The sequence below is a fragment of the Solanum tuberosum genome, unplaced genomic scaffold (genome assembly GCF_000226075.1).
Source record: "Solanum tuberosum cultivar DM 1-3 516 R44 unplaced genomic scaffold, SolTub_3.0 scf00051, whole genome shotgun sequence".
Taxonomy (NCBI): domain Eukaryota; kingdom Viridiplantae; phylum Streptophyta; class Magnoliopsida; order Solanales; family Solanaceae; genus Solanum; species Solanum tuberosum.
Window position 1 is genome coordinate 1,095,845 of NW_006238978.1, and position 22,174 is coordinate 1,118,018.

General features: G+C 34.6%; 4 protein-coding genes across 4 annotated transcripts in view; 1 reads left to right on the plus strand and 3 right to left on the minus strand.

The window, feature by feature from the left end:
* The window catches only part of LOC102597934 (sec-independent protein translocase protein TATC, chloroplastic), a 6,179-nt gene extending 2,230 nt beyond the window's left edge, over window positions 1-3,949 (plus strand). The window contains exons 2-4 of the mRNA XM_006344135.2: window positions 1,282-1,589; window positions 2,599-2,889; window positions 3,482-3,949. Coding sequence (XP_006344197.1) covers window positions 1,282-1,589; window positions 2,599-2,889; window positions 3,482-3,691 — 809 coding nt within the window. The 3' untranslated portion in view covers window positions 3,692-3,949. The remainder of the gene's footprint in view (window positions 1-1,281; window positions 1,590-2,598; window positions 2,890-3,481) is intronic.
* A 241-nt stretch (window positions 3,950-4,190) lies between these two features.
* LOC102598256 (uncharacterized) lies at window positions 4,191-9,586 on the minus strand. Its single transcript, XM_006344136.2, has 4 exons — window positions 9,447-9,586; window positions 9,258-9,351; window positions 7,372-7,581; window positions 4,191-5,134 (listed from the first exon to the last, which is right to left on the minus strand). Exons 1-4 carry the CDS (start codon window positions 9,519-9,521, stop codon window positions 4,431-4,433), a joined length of 1,083 nt encoding a protein of 360 aa, XP_006344198.1. The 5' UTR covers window positions 9,522-9,586; the 3' UTR covers window positions 4,191-4,430.
* A 1,300-nt stretch (window positions 9,587-10,886) lies between these two features.
* LOC102598596 (protein DETOXIFICATION 14-like) lies at window positions 10,887-14,947 on the minus strand. The gene is made up of 6 exons (XM_006344137.2): window positions 14,552-14,947; window positions 12,887-13,431; window positions 12,701-12,787; window positions 12,417-12,473; window positions 12,089-12,327; window positions 10,887-11,482 (listed from the first exon to the last, which is right to left on the minus strand). The coding sequence occupies exons 1-6, from the start codon at window positions 14,792-14,794 to the stop codon at window positions 11,211-11,213; spliced, it is 1,443 nt and encodes a 480-aa protein (XP_006344199.1). The 5' UTR covers window positions 14,795-14,947; the 3' UTR covers window positions 10,887-11,210.
* Window positions 14,948-16,762: 1,815 nt separating this feature from the next.
* LOC102598926 (protein DETOXIFICATION 14-like) lies at window positions 16,763-21,336 on the minus strand. The gene is made up of 6 exons (XM_006344138.2): window positions 21,038-21,336; window positions 18,756-19,300; window positions 18,571-18,657; window positions 18,284-18,340; window positions 17,959-18,197; window positions 16,763-17,219 (listed from the first exon to the last, which is right to left on the minus strand). Exons 1-6 carry the CDS (start codon window positions 21,278-21,280, stop codon window positions 16,948-16,950), a joined length of 1,443 nt encoding a protein of 480 aa, XP_006344200.1. The 5' UTR covers window positions 21,281-21,336; the 3' UTR covers window positions 16,763-16,947.
* Between the last annotated feature and the right edge of the window lie 838 nt (window positions 21,337-22,174).

Here is a 22,174-nt window from a genome sequence, read left to right on the forward strand (position 1 = left end):
AGAAGGGGGGGGGGGGGGGTTCGTTACAGAGTGCAAAAATTCAAGTCATTTCAGTGTTTGTAATGAGCTGAGGAAGCCTAACAAGGCTTCTGCTTCATCTACATCAGTTGTATTAAACCAGAAGGCTAAAATGAGGCATTTGTACTTGAGTCTAAGTACGCTTTCATTTTTCCAGAAGCCCTGATGTTTCTTCCTATCCACAGTCCAGCGAAGTAGCTCCAGGGTTAGTTGTCGATGTACTGTATGCTGTTTTGTTGAGTCCTCCACCCCCTGAATCAGCATTGTAATAGCTTTTTGTAAGAGTTCCTTAAACAATTATTTTATTTCTTTCCTTCCATGTGTCCACGGGAGCACTTGAGGGTTCATTCCCCTGTACTAATAGGGTTAACTAAATTGCTGATAGCAATACACATTTCTGTTTGTGACTGACAGGAATATGATGCACCTTGTAAATTAATGAAATTGCTCCCCTTGTCCTAAGTCAATAATGTGAGTGTGCATATCTTTTTCTATGAAAATGTGAGAAAATGCACATTTTCTTCACTTCTTAGTCATTTTATTTAAACACTTTTTTTAAATTTTTTCTGGAGAAGTAAATTTCCCTAATGTAGTACTCCCTCTGTCCCAATTTTTGCGACACCCTTTCCTCTTTGGTATGTCCCTAAAAGAATGCACCTTTCTATAATTAGAAACAACTTAACTTTAAAATTGCCCTTTACGGCTTTACCCTTACTAAAATGATTTATAGACACACAAATGTCTAAGGTTTGTTTTAGATCACAAGCTGCAGAAGTCTTCCTTTCTTCTTAAACTATGCGCCAATCTAATGGTTCACATGAATTGGGACGCAGGGAATAATATGTATATATGTATGTTAATGTATTTTGGCAAGAGCAAATTGTTATGCCGTGCCAAAGTGAGAGTGTTGCATAGGGGAAGAACAAATTGAACTGTCTAATGTCTGCTGAAAACGACTTCACATTCTTCTTTTAAGGAAAGAATGTGCACAAAATTGTTAGTTTACTAGTTCCCTTTCGTATAGATACTTCGCTTATTTTGTGGGCGTACAGTCGTCTGGGCACTATTCAACACTTGTATGATGCAAGTCTCCAGAACATCACCTTTATTATACATAAAATTGTTCTTTTTTTTTTATCCTCTTTCTCGTTGTGCTGTATTGGTGATTGTCCATGACTGCAATTTTTTTTTCATGTATTTAGATTGTAATAATGCATTTTTGATCAAGGAGATTGTAATAATGCATTTATTTTTGAAATCCAGATGTCGGTGATGGCTCAAGCGAGAGTATATTTAAGAACGGTGAATCGGATAGTGAAGGGAGTGTTGTTTATGATTTCCTTTACCCTAATAAAGAGCTCCTACCAGATGATAAAGAAATGACTCTATTTGATCATTTGGAGGAGTTGCGTCAGAGACTCTTTGTGTCTGTTTTGGCCGTTGGTGCTGCTATAGTGGGATGTTTTGCCTTCTCAAAAGAACTTATCTTGATTCTTGAAGCCCCTGTTCTAGCACAAGGTGTTCGATTTTTGCAACTAGGTCCAGGAGAGTTCTTTTTCACTACTTTAAAAGTAAGAATGCATCTTTAATTAAATCTCCTTTGCCACTCATTCCTTAACCATTTAACCACGGTGAACCTTTTTCCGTGAACTAGGTAGAGATATCTCATGTTCAAGTGCTTTTTAAGGATTAAAAGTTTGTTCGCTGTGCCTGATATCTGGCTTGTTATGCTGAAATATCAAATATGTACTTCCTTTCGATTGAATGTCATAATTTATATTCGAACCATTACAAAATAATTAACATTTATAGTGAGTATCTTACCCCTTACAGTTTGTAAAATTTCAACTGCTCTCTTTTAACACATCTTGATGTCTAAAGAAACCTGCAAGTAATCTATCCACTTACATTAAACTAATCCTCACCTTAAAGTGCATGCTATTGCAATGTCAATGTTTTCATCTTCAAAATCATGTATGAGTCAAACTGATAATTACATTTAAATGCAAGTAGTAGTTAATGTACCTATACATAGATGCGGGTGTTCAGATAGCGTATGCTGAATATGTCAAAGAAATGGAAGTTATGGAACACAGTGTTTTGCTATTTTTGGTATCGGAAAGTTGGGACCAGTTGGCATACTAATAAAAATAGTAAATCAGTGCTGGTGATGTTTGAAAAAGGAATCCAACAAGCTAGACTGTTTTATTGAATGCTTTAACTCATGGGACTTGTAGTACTGAAGTGCTCTATTTCTCTCTCTCTCACATTAATCTTCTATTACTGAAGTATTAAGTTGGCATCGTCTGATTCTTAATTCTATAATGTGTTTATTATTGGCTTAGCCTAAAAATATGTTTATAATAGCTATATTCATTCATGGAACTTCTAAATGTTTACTTAAAATTATTTCTCTAATATATCGAGGAAACTAATGATTAAACAAAAAGTTCAAACCTCAGATTAGAGTTGGTCACAACGACATGATTTTCGTGTTGTTGGGATCAACTTTAATATTGGAATTCTTACTACTGTGGCATGTTCATTTTAGTAACTATACTATTCACACTTTTGATGTAGGTCTCAGGATATAGTGGCCTTCTCTTAGGAGCTCCTGTGATTCTCTACGAGATCATAGCCTTTGTTCTTCCTGGTTTAACAATGTCAGAAAGAAGATTCCTTGCACCAATTGTCCTTGGATCCTCTGTGCTTTTCTACACCGGCATTGTTTTCTCACACTTGGTTCTCACTCCAGCAGCCTTGAATTTCTTTGTTAATTATGCAGAAGGGGCTGTGGAATCTTTTTGGTCCATTGATCAATACTTTGAATTTGTGCTCGTACTCATGTTCAGTACAGGATTGTCTTTCCAGGTTTGGCTTGTGCTGTTTTCTTTTCTGCATGAGTATATAAGAACATGCTGCATGATAAACAGTTTAGTAGTAGGAAATTTAGTTTTTCAATCTAGGGCTTCTCAAACCTTTGGCCATACTTCACTTTTGTGTTCTTGGTTGGCTCGACTTGTAACTAATGCTTGCTTAAAAGCACCTTGGCCATAATTGAACAATGGTTTGGGATGACAATAGAAGTGAGTATACAAAATATTACGCACCCAAGGGTGTGGCCTAGCGGGCAATGAAGTGACTGAAATTCACAATTCAAAATTCAAATCCAGTAGAAAGAAAAAATGTTAGGTGATTTCTTCTCATCTACCTAAGCTTTGATGGACAGAGTTACCTAGTACATGTGCTGGTCGGAAGTAATAAGTACCTGGTGGAATAGAGGTACGCTTAAACAAGTGAGAATGATGATTTTCAGTGGTGAAGCAGTCAAGATTATAGCATGGTCTCCATCTTAGTGAAAATGTTTGTGAATTCACACTACTGTATGATGTTGATCAGCATCCTCATGATATCCAAATTGCTTTAATCCAATAGGCAACTCTATAATGCATCTCTTTTACAGGTTCCTGTCATTCAACTGCTTCTGGGACAAACTGGTCTTGTGTCGGGAGATCAAATGCTGTCGATTTGGAGATACGTGGTGGTAGGTGCTGTCGTTGCTGCTGCAGTGCTCACACCATCAACTGATCCCCTTACTCAAATGCTTCTAGCTGGCCCCCTTTTGGGTCTTTACTTGGGTGGAGCATGGATGGTTAAGCTTTCTGGGCGATGAGCGATTGCGCTTCTGTTCTTTGCATCGATATACCAAGAAGTAGTAGAATATGATCATGCATACAACATAGGGATCCAAGATTAATGTAGCATATAAAGGACACCTGAGTAGAGGATATATGATCTGTTTTTTGAATCATTTGCTATTGTCACTGTTCAATGTGTATAATTAGGAGGCTAGCTGACACTCCATTCCCAAAGTCATTATGTTGGATCTTTTCACTAATATATGAAATAAAATAGTCCTGAGTTTGCATTATATTTTCTTTCTGGCCTCAGCTATGAAGTAAAAGGTAAACACATTTCAGAGACCAAAAAAAAAATGAATTTGTGAATGTAATAATCTTGTTTAGGTTGCTGTAACTATTCTTATAAATACTTTGGATGAACATCTCTGTGAAATTCAGTTGTGACATCAAACCTCTTTATAACAGTGTCATTGGCTAAATGGTTGCTACAAAAAATATGTAATATCACATAACATGAAAAATCGTCTCTAAAGAAAAAATGTCCATTACAGCAAAATGTTGCTATATAGATGATTGTTATAGAAAGATTGGAACAGTGGTTTCAAATAAGCAGCTGGTTTGACAACTCTATATTCATTTAATGGCATAAGGTCACAAAAAAACAATAACATATTCAAATAAATGTAAGAACTTTCAACTCGATGCTCATAGCTACAAATCAAAGAAGCTCATTCAAAAGCATATTTTTCCTTCCCTTTCCCTTTACTATAATTACGCGATCGCGAGGTTTTCTATCTTGGGCATAGTATCAGTTGCATCTGAGTGATCTAATTCTGCTTCCAGTTGTTTCAATGAACTCCGCAAACCATGGCATGCTTTAACAAAATCTTCAGAACACCCTTTAAGTTTTTCCAGCTCCACCAATATTTCATCAGTAGCACATGATATCTTCTCTATAGCAGTCTTCAATGAAGAAATTTCTTGTGGAGGATACAGAGAAGCTCCAAGTTCGTCAATTTGAAGTCCGATTTCTTGAGAAAGTTTCAGTAGTGTCTCTAGAGAGGGTACAAAAGTAGCAGTATCCGCAGTACTTTCCTGCTTAAGCAAGCTTGTAATGGAGCGAATAAGTTCTTTAATGACCACAAGTGTTGCAGATACCACATCAGTAGTCAAACGAGCAATTTCCATTTCCTCCGGAGAAAGATCATTGCCTAGATCACCTGCAAATGAATCATTACTATCCTGATCTCCTTCGGCAGAATCTTGAACAGAAGATTCATCTCCGACATCAGATGACGCTGGCTTCAGTTCATTCATTTCACGAAGTACATCCTTCATGGAAACAGCAAGTTGTGTCATTGCTCGACCTATAGCAGTAATATTTGTGGCTGGAGTCTTTTTAAGAGCAGAACAAGCTTCCCAGACAGTGCCCACCAACTGCGGGATTGATAATTTCTGGTTTTTGTTGTTAGATCCTGCACAATCATTTTGGGCAGCAAACATAAAAGAAATATATACATGAGGAGTAGATGCAGCAGATACGTGTGATGAATGAAACTGAAAAGTGATATACCCAACTAGAAGCAGAACAAAAGTGAGATGAATGACTTTTTACACCCAAGCAAATGGAGCTATCTACATCTTTAGACAGTTTTGTGTCATTATAAAAGTTCTCTCTCTTTTGGGGAGGGGGTCGTATTGGCAGAAAGGGCTTCTTTCTTTTCCTTCAGCTGTTCTGTCATTTTAATTTTGCAAGATATGTTAAACCTTTTGGCACATCCTAAGTCATACAACATGATGGAGGAAGTGTTATCCTGTTCCTTATCCTCTTTCACATCACTAACAAAACAATTATAGTGTTGCATAATCCCACCCCTAAATGATCATCGAAAGTCTTGGTAACCCATACTTCAATTCTTAGGAATCTTGATGAAGAAAATTTGGCAAGTACTAACCGGATTATAGATAGACAATTAGACATACAATTTAGTGCCACAGGAGAACCTTGATAGGAGGATCAACTTATGCATGCATTAAATTAAAAAGAACGTTGGAGATTAAAGAGAACACAACAAATTTGATAATATGCGTGCAAGTTTATGTCAGGAGCAACTAAGCTAGGAAAAGGATGCATATTAGAGATCAATCCTTTGAGCTTGAGACTTGTGTTGCAGGGAATGAATAGACAAGCATATATGAGTATGAATGCACAAAGTCAACAGTAAATTTTTAGCACAACGACTCTGATCTGACTTGTGAGCTTGGATCACTTGCGGGTTATCTGTCCATTCTCTCCCATCTGTCAACCAACTGTGCACTCAATAACAATTAGTTGGCACTTGGGTTGAGTGTTGACAACATTAATTCTGTCCAACCCCTATACTCTTCTCAAGTTCATTTTACTCCACGATTAAGTAATTTGTTTTTCGTTCAAGTAAAAATAGGGTTTTCCAAATCTCATATTTATCCTTGTACGGTGTACCAATACATAAGCTTCTAATACGAATACAAAGAGTCCTCAAAAATTGCACCTAATGTAAGTACAACAACAACTCAGTGTTATCAAAGGCGCGCTTTAAGCGCGCTTAAGCCCTAAAGCGAGGCTCAAAACGTGTTGAGCGCTTCGCCTCGCTTTATGTGCGCTTCAGTGTCGTCATCAAAGTTCTAAGAAAAACTTTTCCTTTTCAATGAGCCTCTTATGAAGAAGTGACACTAAACAATTGATATTTCACTTTATCATAAAAAAAATTCAATTTCTTTGGTCATATATTTGTCATTCATGTTTATAATTATTAGTTTTGGACTAAACATACACATTTTATTTTTTCACCCTTTGCGCCTTTTTTCATTAAAGCCCACGCTTTATTTGCGCTTTGCGCTTAAAGCCCCCACGGACCTTAGAGCTTTTTTACGCTTTTCGCTTTTAATAACACTGCTTCTGGGTCGAGCTCGTCGCACCAGGCTTGCCTAGTGCGGGTTACCTCTCCTATGTGGTTTGCGAGCTATTGCATAGGAGCGGGGGTTTTACCCTGTGCGCACCCAAAGGGTAGCGGCTGCGGGTTTCCCTTGTCATAAAAAAATAATAATTTGCAAGATATACCCTTTAACTGATTTCCTTCTGCCTCCATTTTTTTTTTGTGGGGTAGATGGTTCAACATGTTTTGTGTATACGCTTTTGAGATTTTGATGAAGCACATCAGCCAAACATGGACACTAATTTGGATGTTCAACTGTTAGGTAACTGTCAGTAGCTTTGGGGTGATAAGCTCTTTCGCTAAACTCAAATTATTTGTCTCATAATTTTCAACATGCTATCCCAAATAAGGCAAGACCATTATGACTTTATTTAGGAATTACCAAAATAATTAAAAATAACACAAGAAGTAACTAACAGGTCTAGTAGCTCAGTCATTGGGTAACTAGCTATGTCCTGCCTTTTATGCTCTTTCTATTTTCTTTATGAAACTATAGCATGTGATAGGAAAGAGGGATTATACTGGTGAATCCCCATATATTTAAGAAAGGATTGAAGTGGGTAAAGGCTGATGTGTAAAAGATGCATAATCTGAGAAAAGATAAACACTATTGTAAAACAATATGACGGCCTTTTTCCATTTCAGATACACTATACTTCCTAACATTTTGTATTTGTAAGCTTTTCATATGTTCATGGACTTGGCTGCGCATAGAATACATACAGATAGATACATACCATATGAAGACACGGACTCTTTCATCAACATGAAACTGCTATCAACAACTTGTTTAATGGACGCATGAATACAGGAACACAGGGTAGGTCCTCCGCCCACTGTACTTGAGTGGGAAAGCAAAAGGAGCCCTTGCAGCGTATTAAAATATGAAGCCATGTTCTCCTCCAGTGCTTTAACCTCCGGAGCTTCTCCAGTCCAAAGCATTCCAACTGCACCAGAATGAAAAGAAACTGTCAATTACCAACACTATCTGGTAGGTAAATGCCTGAAACTTACAAAGTACAATTGCCCGGTTATTCAGGCAAGGATTCAAAGGTAATATATGTAATCATCCGCTGGTTTAAATATTTACACTTTTGCGTAATCACTCCACATCCATGTCATAAATTTCTTCTTTTAGGATAGGTTTCTGATAACCAAATCTATATTTACTTCCTCTCTTATGGATAGCCTCTACTAGCTTACCTACAACATATAAGTACTTATACTTCACCATCAAACATAGATAGACAATATTAAATTGACAATGACTGAAATAAATTCTCTAATGTGGAAACAGATACTGTTAATGCCTAAAACTGTCAACAAAGACGTCTTATTTTCTCTCTTTTCTTTTTGCTAGTTTTTCATTCACTTTAAGCTCACAAACCACTATCAAACTAAACTACTTCCTGGTAGTTATTATGGGCTTTAGGGGAAGCTGTACTTGCTCTTGTTGAATTAGTTGTGAAGTAAATTTTACAGCTCGTATTGCGAGATTGGTAGCTTTTTTGAATGCTAAATGAAGGGTAACATGCAAAGACTCATGATCCATACTATACAAAATCTGCTACATGTCTTGTTGGGTCGATATCCTTGCAGCACTTAATTTTAATGGATCATAAGAGCAAATGGGGAAGGAGTTGGAGTATAATCTAGGTGCAACGTTTACCTTTTTTTTTGTCCATAGGATAATAGAATACCACTCATTTAGAACTTAGTCACTCATTCTGCATTTTATTCCATTCGTTTTCATCCAGTGTTATTCTGAAACATCAGTTTCAATCATCAGTCTCTTTCATGATGCCTAAAGTTTGAGCTAACAAACATCCATCTGTATAGTGTACACACCCAAATATATATCCAATAAGATTCAACGTTACTCTATGATATCATCTATAATCAAAAGGATATTAGGTTAAAAAGCTCATCACAGATTACAAGAGAGTATCAAATGCTCAAGGAGGAAAAAGAACCTCCAATATCAACCTTCATCCTATAAATATACTAATATATACGCATAACTACTATATTTGTCCCCAAAATTATTTTTTTTTACATAAAACTACAAAATTTGGAAACAACCCAATTTCAGCAAAACAAAATATAAGCACAAAGATGGCCTACATAAGTACAAAGATTGGAACTTTGAGAGGTAAAACTAAATATAAAAGAGAAACAAAGAAAGAGACCCATAAATCTATCATAAATTGGGTAGAAACATAAATATGGAATCAAACTCATTTCAGAAAAACGAAATATAAGTACAAATATGCCATAAATAAAGTACTCCCTCCGATCCAAATTAGCTGTCATGTTTTGCTTCTCGAAAGTCACACTATCTAAACTTTGACCCACATTTTAAAAATGTATTTTTCATCAAAATTAACACGAGAAAAGTTGCAACATCTAGTTGTAAGAAATCGAGTCAATCTAATCCAATTTAGCTTCTAATATCAGTCAAGTTAACTCTCGAAAACTAAAACATGACAATTAAATTTGAGACAAATATGAGTTAGTAAACTCTCGAAAACTAAAACCTGACAATTAAATTTGGGATAAAGGGGAGTATAAAAATTGGAACTTTTGAAAAGTAGGAACTACATAAGAGAAAAAAGAATTTTACCCATAGTGGCTTGTTTATAAAGCTGTTCACCCATCTGAATAACCTCTTTCCAGCTGACTTTTTCAAGAGATGAAGATGGTGTTTGACACAATGCCTGCAAAAACAAAAGAAAAACTCAATTTTTCATAAATCACAGCATACAAATATAATAGGAAACTGCAAAAATAATAATTTAAAAAAATATTAAACCTCAAGAGTTTCATAAATGGTGTTGAGATGCTCACTGAGAGCTCTATTCAATTGCTCCTTCGCTGCTTTTCCCATTTTTTTTCTCTGTTCTTAAAACCCTCCACCCTTTTGACAGACAGAATAGTGGAGAAGAAGATGAAGAGGGTTGGGGGTTTTGAAGTATGAATTTTAAAACGGTGTCGTTTCTGTTAGTTTCTTGTCCTATTTAAAAATACACACCTTAATTATGTGTAAAATCGAGGCCTAACTTTTTTTATTTTTAAATCTAAGTTATTTTTTTTCATGAAAAAACTTTATTGTTTCTATGCTGTTAAACTAAAGGTATATATAATAAATGAAAATATTTTATTTATAAATTGAAAGATTTTTGAATCTTACTTCAAGTTTTATCTATTTTGAATTATAAAGTAAGAAACCAAATTAAACTAACACTAAAAAAATCTATTTCTACATGAACTTGGACAAACAAATCATAACTAGACATAATTAAATAAATATAAAAAATAACAAATTCCAACTTTGAATAATTATTCCAACATATAATATACCAAAATATTTTTTAAACATGTCATGTGAAAGTTAAATTAAAAAGTTGACAAAAAAGAAAGAAACATTCTTTAATGTTTCGAAACGAACTATAAGACATACACAATATAATTTATTTTTAAGAAATACTTATAATAATTCTATTATTACTAAAAAAGGGGTATTCAAATTTGGGGACCTAAGACGGATACCCCATTTTTAAAGGTATTGAGACACCACAGGAATACGCTTTTGACCTTTCACTCTTCAAATAAAGAAACTTATTGTATATAATACTTCCTCGATCTCATTTTAATTGGTGATATTTTAGGTAGATGTGTCTGCTTCTACCTCAAATGTCACTATTGTTTAGGTAGAAATAGTGAATAATTGATAGTTAGGATGTGTTTCGATAAATATTTGATAATAGTTCAAATAGAAAACTCGCACACTTCATAGTTAAGATAAAAACCCAAAAAATTCTAGATATTTAGATTGTTTTTGATTCTTTACTCAGTAGAGAAACTTGTATATAATACTCCCTCACTCTCATTTTAATTGTATTTTAAAAGAACTCTTTATACGTCTATTAAAAAAATTATACAAAGATATATTTTATCAAGTTGTCTTTATTTAATGAAAAGTAAATCGATATTGTCCTCTAAAATATTGCACATTCTTATTAATATTAAAGTTTAACTGAAAATAATTGTCAACTTTAATTTAGTCTTGAATTTCTTAAACAAATAATTATTTTAGGATAACTTTTTGAGTTAAAGTGATTATTAATTTGAAACGAGATCGAACTAATATCACTTGACATCATTATAATTGTTCACAAAATTCATCACTAGGAAGGTATGATTTACACAAACCTTGAAGGACAGATAGATTGTTTCCGGTAGAACCTTAAGCTCAAACGAAATGGAACTGACGCAGAAAAGAAGGAAAAAAAAACGAGACAACAAAATAGCAATGCACAAAACAAATGTAGCAACATATAATTAATACATAATGGAGAAAAGAAATTACATGGTACCTAAATCGTACAACTAGAAGTACAATAACCCTCAACTACCTACTAACCTTTTACTTGTAATCCTCGACCTCAACAATAAGTGTAGCACATATCTAGAGGTCATCTCAACGGTTGTCGTGGCTCCGCTAACAACTCGGAAATGACACTTGGCCTCTTGTTATTCAGGCTTTCGATTTTCGAAGAGAATTTTCTACATTTTTTTACGACAGCATGTTATCTACTGATGATTTTTCATCAGCATGAAGCCTCTCCCTTGCCATTGCAGCTTGTTTTTCCCAATTTGTGCAGCATGTTATCACAGAAAGTAGAATAGTTTGCAGAGCTGCACCAGAAAGTATGCCGATCCACAGGCCTTTTCCTCGAAAGTTGAGCCAAAACGCTAATGAAGCAGCGATAGGAATGCCACAAAGGTAAAATGAAGCAAGATTGACATAGGCTCCGATATGCTGCCAACCACATCCCCTCGCGACACCTACAATGTGCATAATGCCACAATTAGTCATACATTCGTTCTTGTCATGTATCTGTCAGTGGCAGATTCAACAATTTATATATACGCACGTTAGGAAAAAATTCATCAATATGCATAGTACAATTTTCCGGTAAAGGGATGCAGTTGAACCCCCCAAGTAAATGTGGCATAGCCAAAGGTATTTGTTGTAGTAACTTGGCATGAAAGAGTCTTAACCTCTATATGTTGTATAATTTTCTGGCAAAGGATACTCAGTTGACCCTCCCCTCCCTTGGTAAATGTGGCTCGGCTGCTGGTATCTGTTACTTAATGTGTCCAATTTATGAGACACTTTTCGTTTTTCAAGATTCAAACTACGTAAATTTTGACGAATACTTTAAAGGGTATTTTTTAATCATATTGACATGAGAGTAATTGCAACTTATAGTACTTTCGTATAGTTTTTCAAAGATTAGTCAAACTGACTCTCGTAAAACAAAAAGTACCACACAAATTGGGACGCAGGGAGTACAGTTTACCGGCAAAAGGGGGCTCGGTTGAAAATGTGGTTCACCACTAGTAGTAGTTACATTTTCTGGTAGTAACTTGATGTATAGAAAGTCTAACCTGAAAGGGTTCCTTGAAGGCTGTCAGTAATGACTGATAGACATAGAAGGGGAGCCATGTTTGCTACATAGTCCACGACTTCCTTCTCGTTGCTGAAAATGTAGCCAAATACGTTTCGACTAGCAAATACAGCTGCGCTTACTAGTATTGTCTCTGTGGCCGCAATGAGCATTACAGAAATCGCGGATACGCGAGCTCCTTGAGGATTTCCAGCTCCTAATTGATTAGAAACTCGAGTGCTGAAAGTAAACAGGAGTTCAATAACCACGTATTTCAAGAAAAAAAAACTATGTGGAAACGGAAAGTTCAATTAGATATTCAAACATACCTTACAGCGCCAGAGAGACCAAATGGAATTGCATAAAGGGTAGCAATAGTATTCAGGCTGCACCATGGGATGTCACAAGAAATTAGCAATTTTAAGACCTTGTAGATCATATTACTAATTGAATCAATCATTAACGAGCGAGATCTATGTTTGCTTGGACTTTTCAAAAATGTTGTCGGGTATGTGTCAGATCCTCCAAAAGTAGTGTATTTTTGGAGGATCAGACATGGGTGCGGCAACATTTTGGAGAGTCTGAGTAACATAGAACGAGATTCAGAACATACCATATCGATAGTACTGAAGTTTCAAGTTGGGGATTCGGCAATAGTCCGGATAGTAAGATGAGCAGCTCAAATGACCACCATTCAAGACTATAAAATACAAAACGTAGCATGAGTTTTGTAGAATGACATGTAAAGGTAAAGTGTATTTAAATTATTAAAAGAGGCAGAGCAAGGTTGTTGAAGTACCAAATCATGACAGCAGAAGGGATAGCAAACTGAAAGAACTCTCTCATTCCGTTGACGACCTCCCATGACACTGGTGCACGGGTTTTTGCACAAGCAGGAGACAACTTCATGTATGAAGCAAGGATTATGACATTCAACCACATCGATAAACCAATAGCCACTGCTGCACCAATATTACCTAAACCAGAGCTAAACACTAGCACCCAAGACAACAGTATGTGGAAGCATATTGTAATGCAAGAGCTTATGAGCATTGGAACAATCATACTTTGCATTAGAAAGTACCGAACAAGTGGCTGAAGATTTGCGTAAGCAAAGAGAGCAGGAATCATCCACTTAATGAACTTGCCGGCTTCATGAGAAATCTGAGGATCTTGCCCCATTAAAGTAAGCAATTTCCCCACATATAGCCATAAAACTGCGATGGGAATGCAAACAATGAAGAGAGACAAAATGGCTGTGTATGTTTGAGTACCAAGTCTTTGATATTGTTTAGCTCCGAAAGCCTGTCCGCAAAGAGTTTCTAGTGCAGTGCCCATTCCCAACTACACGACACATTCAGATTTTAGTCGGTGGAGAGGCACAAAAGATTGGTAAAAAGTAATACTTGTTACTAGACAATTTGTTCATTTATAAGCAATGCTTTGTTAATCACACAAGAGTTATAACTTATAACTATCCCCTCTAATAAGTTGAAAACAGAAAATGACAAAAAATTCTGCTCTTTAACTCTAGTTAGAAAACATTCTTGTTCTTCTATCTGTTTCCCCTTAGCATTTATAGGCTATGTTGCTCGGTTCTTCAAAATACTGCTAAGTGTGTGTCAGATCCTTCAAAAAGGACAGTGGCATTCTTTTCGAAACAAACTAAAAAGGATAGTAAAACAAACAAATTGAAACGGACGGATTAGTAAGTTCCCAAAATTGTTAATACAATACATTACAAGTTACATATAGAAGAAAGAGTTCACCTAAAATATATATACAAGTAAAACTGAGCTTAACTTATATACATCGACATCCATAGTGTAATAAGGTGCGCTACCCGCTATAAAGGTAAAGGTGAACCAACAGTAAGCATATGTTAAACTCTATGTAACTCTTCATGTAAAGCCTACAATGGTTACTGAAAATAGAGTCAGAACCTACCATAATTGATGCAATTAAACTAACAACGTATATAACTTAAATTCAAATCCAAGAAATAATACTCCCTACAACCCAACATGTCGCACTATTTGATTAGGAAGACTTATGAAATTTGTGATCTAAAACAAACCTTAGATATTTGTGTGACTATAAGAGTCGTAAAAGTTATGACACATGTACCTAACATAACTCCAAAAGATAAACTCTTGAGGGAGTATATAAGTAGATCATCAATCAACTCCCCAACTACTCTAACACCTTCTTCATGCCCAAGCCCAACTGAGGTGTAGACCAGGAGCCCAAATAGGAATGAACCTAGTTCTGACACATGAACCTCAAAAGTTAGCTATTGAGGGTATAATTATCCAAGTCCATATCCATTCTCCAATCGACGTGGGACTATAACCCACTCTAACAAGAGTTAAGTTATTTCTAATAACAAAAAAATCACATTCTTTTCAAACGAACTAAAAAGGAAAGTGTGCAATGTAAACTAGGATAATAATTATGTACTCACAAGTAAGCTGAGACCAGTGACTCCACCAATAGAAATAGCAATAGAAGTACTTGAGAGGGCAAGTTCACCCAAATGACCAACCATCATCAATGATATTGTTTGCAAAAAATATTGTGAAAGTGTCACAATTATCATAGGACCAGCCAAATAACCAATTTCCTTCACTTCCTCCCAAATTACTCCCCATCTCAATTTAACTAACTCCCTTTCTTTTAATAACAATCCTTCTTCTACACTCTCCATGATTATTATTTATTTTTAAAAAAAAGTCTTGAACTTGTAAAAAAAGACCCCTTTTGAGAAAACCTTGTAAAAAGCTTGAATTTTTATGGGATTTTTTTTATAAAAAAAAAGTCTTGAACTTTCCAAAAAACACCCTTTTTGTAAATATTCAAGATTTTATACAAAAAGTGGGGAGAGCAAAGATGCCTTTTTGAAAATACCTTGTAAGAATTTAAGATTTCTTACAAGATTTATAAGAGGAGAGCAAAGCCACCCCTTTTGAAATACCATGTAAAAGGTATCTTAAATTAATAAAAAAAGACTCCCTTTTTGAAAAAGATTGTATTTTTATGAGAGATAGAGACAAAGATAGCTCTTATGAGGAAACCAGAGTATAAAAATCTTGTTTTTTTGAAAACCCAAAAAAAAAAGAAAAGGAAAAAGTGTAGCCAGAGAAAGTGTGAGAAATTTGTTATACAATGATGCCTAATGGTTTGTTTGAAGAGGTGTTTGTTTGTCTTTTGTTGACTAGTTCTTGGATTGTACTTTGGTTTAGTTTTTTTTTTAGTTTTTTTTTAAAAAAAGATTGTACTTTGGTTTAGATTTTATTTTATTTTTTAAAAAAAATATTGACTTTGGTTGACTTAGCATTAAACTAATCTTTCTTTCCTTGCTTTCCAAGAAGATGGACATATGCCATGAGGTATTAGTCATTAGTTTCATTTTTAGTTGTAGTGGTTGCTTGACACCTTATTTGGATGGTTGTTACCTGTTACCCGTAGTATTGTATTATTAGTTCAAATACTATTTGTTTTGATGGTTACTTAAATTTTATGATATTGTATTGTTTAAATCTATCATTAAGTAATAATGAAAAATCACATTTTATGTAACAATCCATTTGATTTGATGACATTGTTATCTTAATATTTTATTTTTATTTTGTCTTTGTATTATTAAATAACCATATTTTATCATTTAGTTTACCTTTTCATAATAGATCTAGTTTGTAACTTACTTTTCTTGTAGATTTGTCATTCAAATTGTTAATGTGGACATTACGTAACGATGAAGCGTGAAATATTCTATCTAAACGTTGTATTCATTAAAACTATATAATACTATACAATACAAAATATATTATGAAATAATTTATATTATTTATGTTTTAATTTCAGCTTAATACTATCTTTTTTTCGTCGTATTAATCTCTTTTCATTTTTGTTGAATAAGGTAAAAATAAAAACTAATAATTAATTATATTTTAAAATAACAATCATATAAACAACATAACAAATGAATCAGAGGGTGTATTTATTTATTTTTAATTGTAGGGTTACTTTTCGAGGAAAAATAGGAGTTATTTGGTCATCTAACTAACCTTTTTTGCCTAACTATCAATTTCTCATCTAAAATTTAGCACAGGTGGCTATAAAATCAGTAATCAGTCTTAAATTTCTTAAACACAATTATTTTTATCATAATTATGAGTAGGAGGATAGGATGTACACAAATCTTATCTCTGACCACGGCTCATACGAAATGTAACTGACGCATAAAAGAAAAAGGGAAAAAGGTCTGAAATATATCCGAACTTTGGCCGAAATTGTTGTTACAATACCGAACTTTGGAAATGACCTTTTACCCCTACACTATTTAATAGTGTATTTTAAAGGTATGTATGTGTCCATGTGGACATCATAAATATTGCATAATTATAATTAGTAATGTGTCCACGTGGGCACATATATACCTTTAAAATACACTATTAAATAGTGCAGGGGTAAAAGGTCTTCCATAAAGTTTGGTATCGTAACAGCAATTTCGGCCAAAGTTGGAGTATTTTTCAGACCCTTTTCCCAAAGAAAAAAGAAATAAGAGATAATAAAATAACAGTGCACAAAACAAGTGTAACAATAGATGGTAATACATATAGAAAAAGAACTATGTGATACCTAAATCATACAACTAGAAGCATGGCAATGCTTAAGTACCTACTAACCTTCTACCATAATCCTCGACCTCAATGAGGTTATCTCGATGGTTGTCGTGGCTCTGCTAACAATTAGGAAATGACACTTGGCCTCTTGTTATTCGGGTTTCATGGAGCAAAGATGCCTCAAGAAACCAATTAACATTATTAGAGTATTTCGAAGAGAATTTTCTACATTTTTTTAGGACAACATGTTATCTACTGATGAATTTTCATCAGCATGAAGCCTTTTCCTTGCCATTGCAGCTTGTTTTTTCCAATTTGTGCAGCATGTTATAACAGAGAGTAGAATAGTTTGCAGAATTGCACCAGAAAGTATGCCGATCCACAGGCCTTTTCCACGAAAGTTGAGCAAAAATGCTAATGAAGCAGCGATAGGAATTCCACAAAGGTAAAACGAAGCAAGATTGACATAGGCACCTATATGCTGCCAGCCACATCCCCTCGCGACACCTACAATGTGCATTATACCACAGTTAATTATACGTCCGTTCTTGTCATGTATCTGTAAGTGGCAGATTCAACAACGTATATATATGTACGTTAAGAAGAAAAATCACCAATATACATAGTACAATTTTCCAGCAAATGTAGCTCTGCCGCTGGTATTTGTTACTTTTAGAGTCTCACATTGGTTGAAGAATGGACTGAGGATCTGCTTACATGGATTTCAACAATCCTCCTTTTACTAACTAGCTTTCCAGATTGAGTTAAGCCCAAGTGTCATATCTTTACCGTTACCTTTTTTTGTACTTAGTGTGGAAAAAGTTTCTGGCAAAGGGGATTCAGTTAACCTCCCTAGGTAAATGTGGCTCTCCCACCGATATTTGTTACCTTTTCTTGTAGTAAACTTGTATACATTGTACAATTTTCCGACAAAGGGCATTCTGTTAAACCGCTAGGTAAATGTGGCTCCACCACCGGCATATGTCACCTTTTCTTGTAATGACTTGATGTGGAAAGAGTCTAACTTATATACATTGTATAATTCTCTGGCAAAGGGGATTTAGTTGAATACCCTTTGGTAGACGTGACTCCGCCTTACAATTTTCTTGTAGTAACTTGATGTGGAAAAAGTCTAACCTATATACGTAGTACAATTTTCTGGCAAAGGGGATTCAGTTGAAAACAAGGCTCGCCACTCGTAGTAGTTACATTTTACTGTAGTAACTTGATGTAAAGAAAGTCTAACCTGAAAGGGTTCCTTGAAAGCTGTCAATAATGACTGATAGACATAAAAGAGGAGCAATGTTTGCGACATAGTCCACGACTTCCTTCTCATTGCTGAAAATGTAGCCAAATACATTTCGACAAGCAAATACAGTTGTGCCTACTAGTATTGACTCTGCGGCCGCAATGAGCATTACAGAAACCGCGGATAAGCGAGCTCCTTGAGGATTTCCAGCTCCTAATTGATTAGAAACTCGAGTGCTGAAAGTAAACAGGAGTTCAGTAACCACATATTTGAGAAAAAAACTATGTGGAAAGGGAATGTTCGATTAGATATTCAAAAATACCTTACAGCGCCAGAGAGACCAAATGGAATTGCATAAAGGGTATAAGTAGTATTCAGGCTGCACCATGGAATATATCACAAGAAACAAGCAAATTTAGGACCTTGTAAATCATATTACTGATTGAATCAATCATTTACGAGTGAGATCTATCTTTGCTCAGGCTCTTCAAAAATGTCGTCCACTACGTGTCAAATCCTCCAAAAGTAGTGTATTTTTGGAGGATCCGACATGGGTGCGGCAACATTTTTGGAGAGTCTGAGAAACATAGAACAAGATTTAGAATATACCATATAGATAGTACTGAAGTTTCAAGTTGGGGATTCGGCAATAGTCCGGATAGTAAGATGAGCAGCTCAAATGACCACCATTCAAGACTACAAATACAAAACGTAGCATTAGTTACGTAGAATGACATGTGAAGGTTAAGTGTATGTAAATTACTAAAATAGGCCGAGCTAAGCTGTTGAAGTACCAAATCATGACAGCAGAAGGGATAGCAAACTGAAAGAACTCTATCATTCCGTTGACGATCTCCCATGACACTGGTGCACGGGTTTTTGCACAAGCAGGAGACAGCATCATGTATGAAGCAAGAATTATGACATTCAACCACAACGATATACCAACAGCCACTGCTGCGCCAATATTACCTAAGCCAGAGTTAAACACTAGCACCCAAGACAGCGGTATGTGGAAGCATATCGTAATGCAAGAGCTTATGAGCATTGGAACAATCATACTTTGCATTTGAAAGTACCGAACAAGTGACTGAAGATTCGCGTAAGCAAAGAGAGCAGGAATCATCCACTTAATGAACTTGCCGGCTTCATGAGAAATCTGAGGATCTTGCCCCATGAAAGTTAGCAATTCCCCCACATATAACCATAAAACTGCGATGGGAATGCAAGCAATGACGAGAGAGAAAATGGCTGTGTATGTTTGAGTACCAAGTCTTTGATACTGCTTAGCTCCGAAAGCCTGACCGCAAAGAGTTTCTAGTGCAGTGGCCATTCCCAACTACATGACAGTTTCAGATTTTAGTTAGTGGAGAGGCGCAAAAAAATGGTAAAATGTAATACTTGTTACTAGAGAAATTGTTTATTTATAAGCAATGCTTTGTTACTCAAACAAAAGTTCTAACTTATAACTACGCCCTCTAAGTTGAAAATAGAAAATGAAAAAATAAATTCTGCTCTTTAACTCTAGTTAGAACACATTCTTATTCAAAGCCTGACCGCAAAAATTCTATCTGCTTCCCCTTAGCATTTATAGGCTATGTTCCTCGGTTCTTCAAAAATACTGTCAAGTGTGTGTCGGATCCTCCACAAGCTATGCATTTTTGGAAAATCCGAGCAAGATAGTTTATAGGTCACTCTGTTTGACTTAGCACGTAGTTTAGTAAGTTCCCAAAATTGTAAACTATAACACATTACAAGTTATTATACATATAGAAGAAAGAGTTTCAGTTCTATTCACTGACACTGTATAGGTATTGAGTATGAGTTTGACACCCTAAAATACATAACTAGTTTAATTTCATCTATAGCTTAAAAATTGATCTACGACTATAAGTAACTGAGATTAACATACATCGACATAGACAGAGTAATAATTTTTAACTTCTATCAGGTCAGCTAAAGCATACATACTGCTAAACCGAGTTTAACTTATATACATCAACATCCAATCAACCGTAGTGTAATGACTTTTAACACTATAAGGTCATCCAAAATATATATATACAAGTAAAACTGAGCTTAACTTATATACATCGACATCCATAGTGTAATAAGACGCACTACCCGCTAAAGGTGAACCAACAGTAAGTGTATATAAGTTAAAACTCTATGTAACTCTTCATGTTAAGCCTACTATAATTACCTGAAAAAATAGTGTCTGAACCTACTATAACCAATTAAACTGCATATACTGAAGCATTTATACTCTTAACCCTCCGGAAAAAAAAGAAGAGGAAACTTGTAATCTTAAAAATAAGGACTTGCTATAAAGATAAAGGCGATATAACAGTCGGGATACATAATTATGCCAAATAGCTCAGGAACAAATATGTACGGAATAGAAAGATTCCAACCTCCAAAGTAAAGAACTTTAAACTCTATGCAACTCTTCATGTCAAGCCTACTATGGTTACTGAAAAATAGAGGCACAATCCACTATAATTGGGTGCAATTAAACTGATGACGTATATAACTTAAATTCAAATACAAGAAATAACACTCCCTACATCCCAATTCATGTGGCACAGAAATTTGTAATCTAAAATAAACCTTAGATATTAGTGTGACTATAAATCATTTTAGTAAGAGCTGTGAAGATACGACACATGTGCCTAACACAACTCCAAAAGCTAACTAGACGGAGGATTACTCAAATCCATATAAGTAGACCATCCTTCAATTCCCCCAACCTATCTAACCACTCTAACAAGTAACACCACCTTCACACCCAACCCAACTGAATCGTGGACCGAGAGCCCAAACAGGGATGGACTTAGTTCTGACACATGATCCTAATCAAACCTCAAAAGCTACCTATTGAGGGCGTATTATCCAAGTCCATATAAGCTTACCATCCGTCCATTCCCCAATGGGAAACTCTAACCCACTCTAACAATAGTAAAAAAGAAAAAAATTAAAGTTAAATTATTTTTAACTACAGAAAAGTAACATTCTTTTTAAACGAACTAAAAAGGAAAGTATGTAAGATAAATTAAAATAATAGATATGTACTCACAAGAAAGCTGAAACCAGTGACTCCAGCAATAGAAACAGCAATAGCAGTACTTGAGAGGGCAAGTTCACCCAAATGACCAACCATCATCAATGATATTGTTTGTAAAAAATACTGTGAAAGTGTCACAATTATCATTGGACCAGCCAAATAACCAATTTCCTTCATTTCCTCCCAAATTACTCCATATCTCAATTCAATTAACTCCTTTTCTTTCAATAACAATCCTTCTTCTACATTCTCCATGAAAAAAGAGGAGTCTTGAACTTATAAAAAATACCCTTTTAAAAAATTTCTTGTAAAAAAACTTGAATTTTTAAAAGAGATTTTTTTAAAAAAAAGTCTTGATCTTGCAAATAAAGCCCTATTTGAAAAATACCATGTGAGAATTCAAGATTTATATAAAAGTGAGAGGAGAGCAAAGCCCCACTTTTGAAAATGTATTGTAAAAAGAGTTGAAATACTAGAAAAAGACTGTATTTTTTTTTATGAGAAATAGAGAAAATGTCAAGTCTTGTTCTTGTAAAAGCTAAAAAAATTGTGAGATTGGATTTGTTGATAGAGGAAGTTTGAAAATTTGTTATATTTTTTATTTTTTTTATATACTAGTATATGTATTTGTGTGATGTTAATTATTGTGATTTATAGTATTTTTTAATATAATTTTAAAATAATATTCTTTTCGTTCCAATTTATGTGATATATTGCAGATTTTGAGATCAAACAAGTTTATCTTTGATCTTGAATTTTCATATATCTTTTAAATATTTTTCAATAATTGTGACTTATAGTACTTTTTACGTAGTTTACAAATTTACAAGTTTCACAAAAAAAATATGATTTCATGTGTAAATTTCCGATCAAACTTAAATTGTTTGACTCTTGAAAAACGTAATATATAATTGGGACAGAGGAAGTAAATGTTATTCTCTTTATTCCAATTTATATGACATTTATACTATTTCAGAAGTCAACATAATTTTTTATGTGTGTTGCCATCAATGTGATTTAATATGTTACTTCCTCTGACCTTTTTATTTATGTGAAGCTAAAAAAAATTTGAAGGTTAATTAATTTATTTATATATGCAAAATAAGTAATGAAAAAAAAATAAAATATTTTGTCTCATTAGTTTGGACT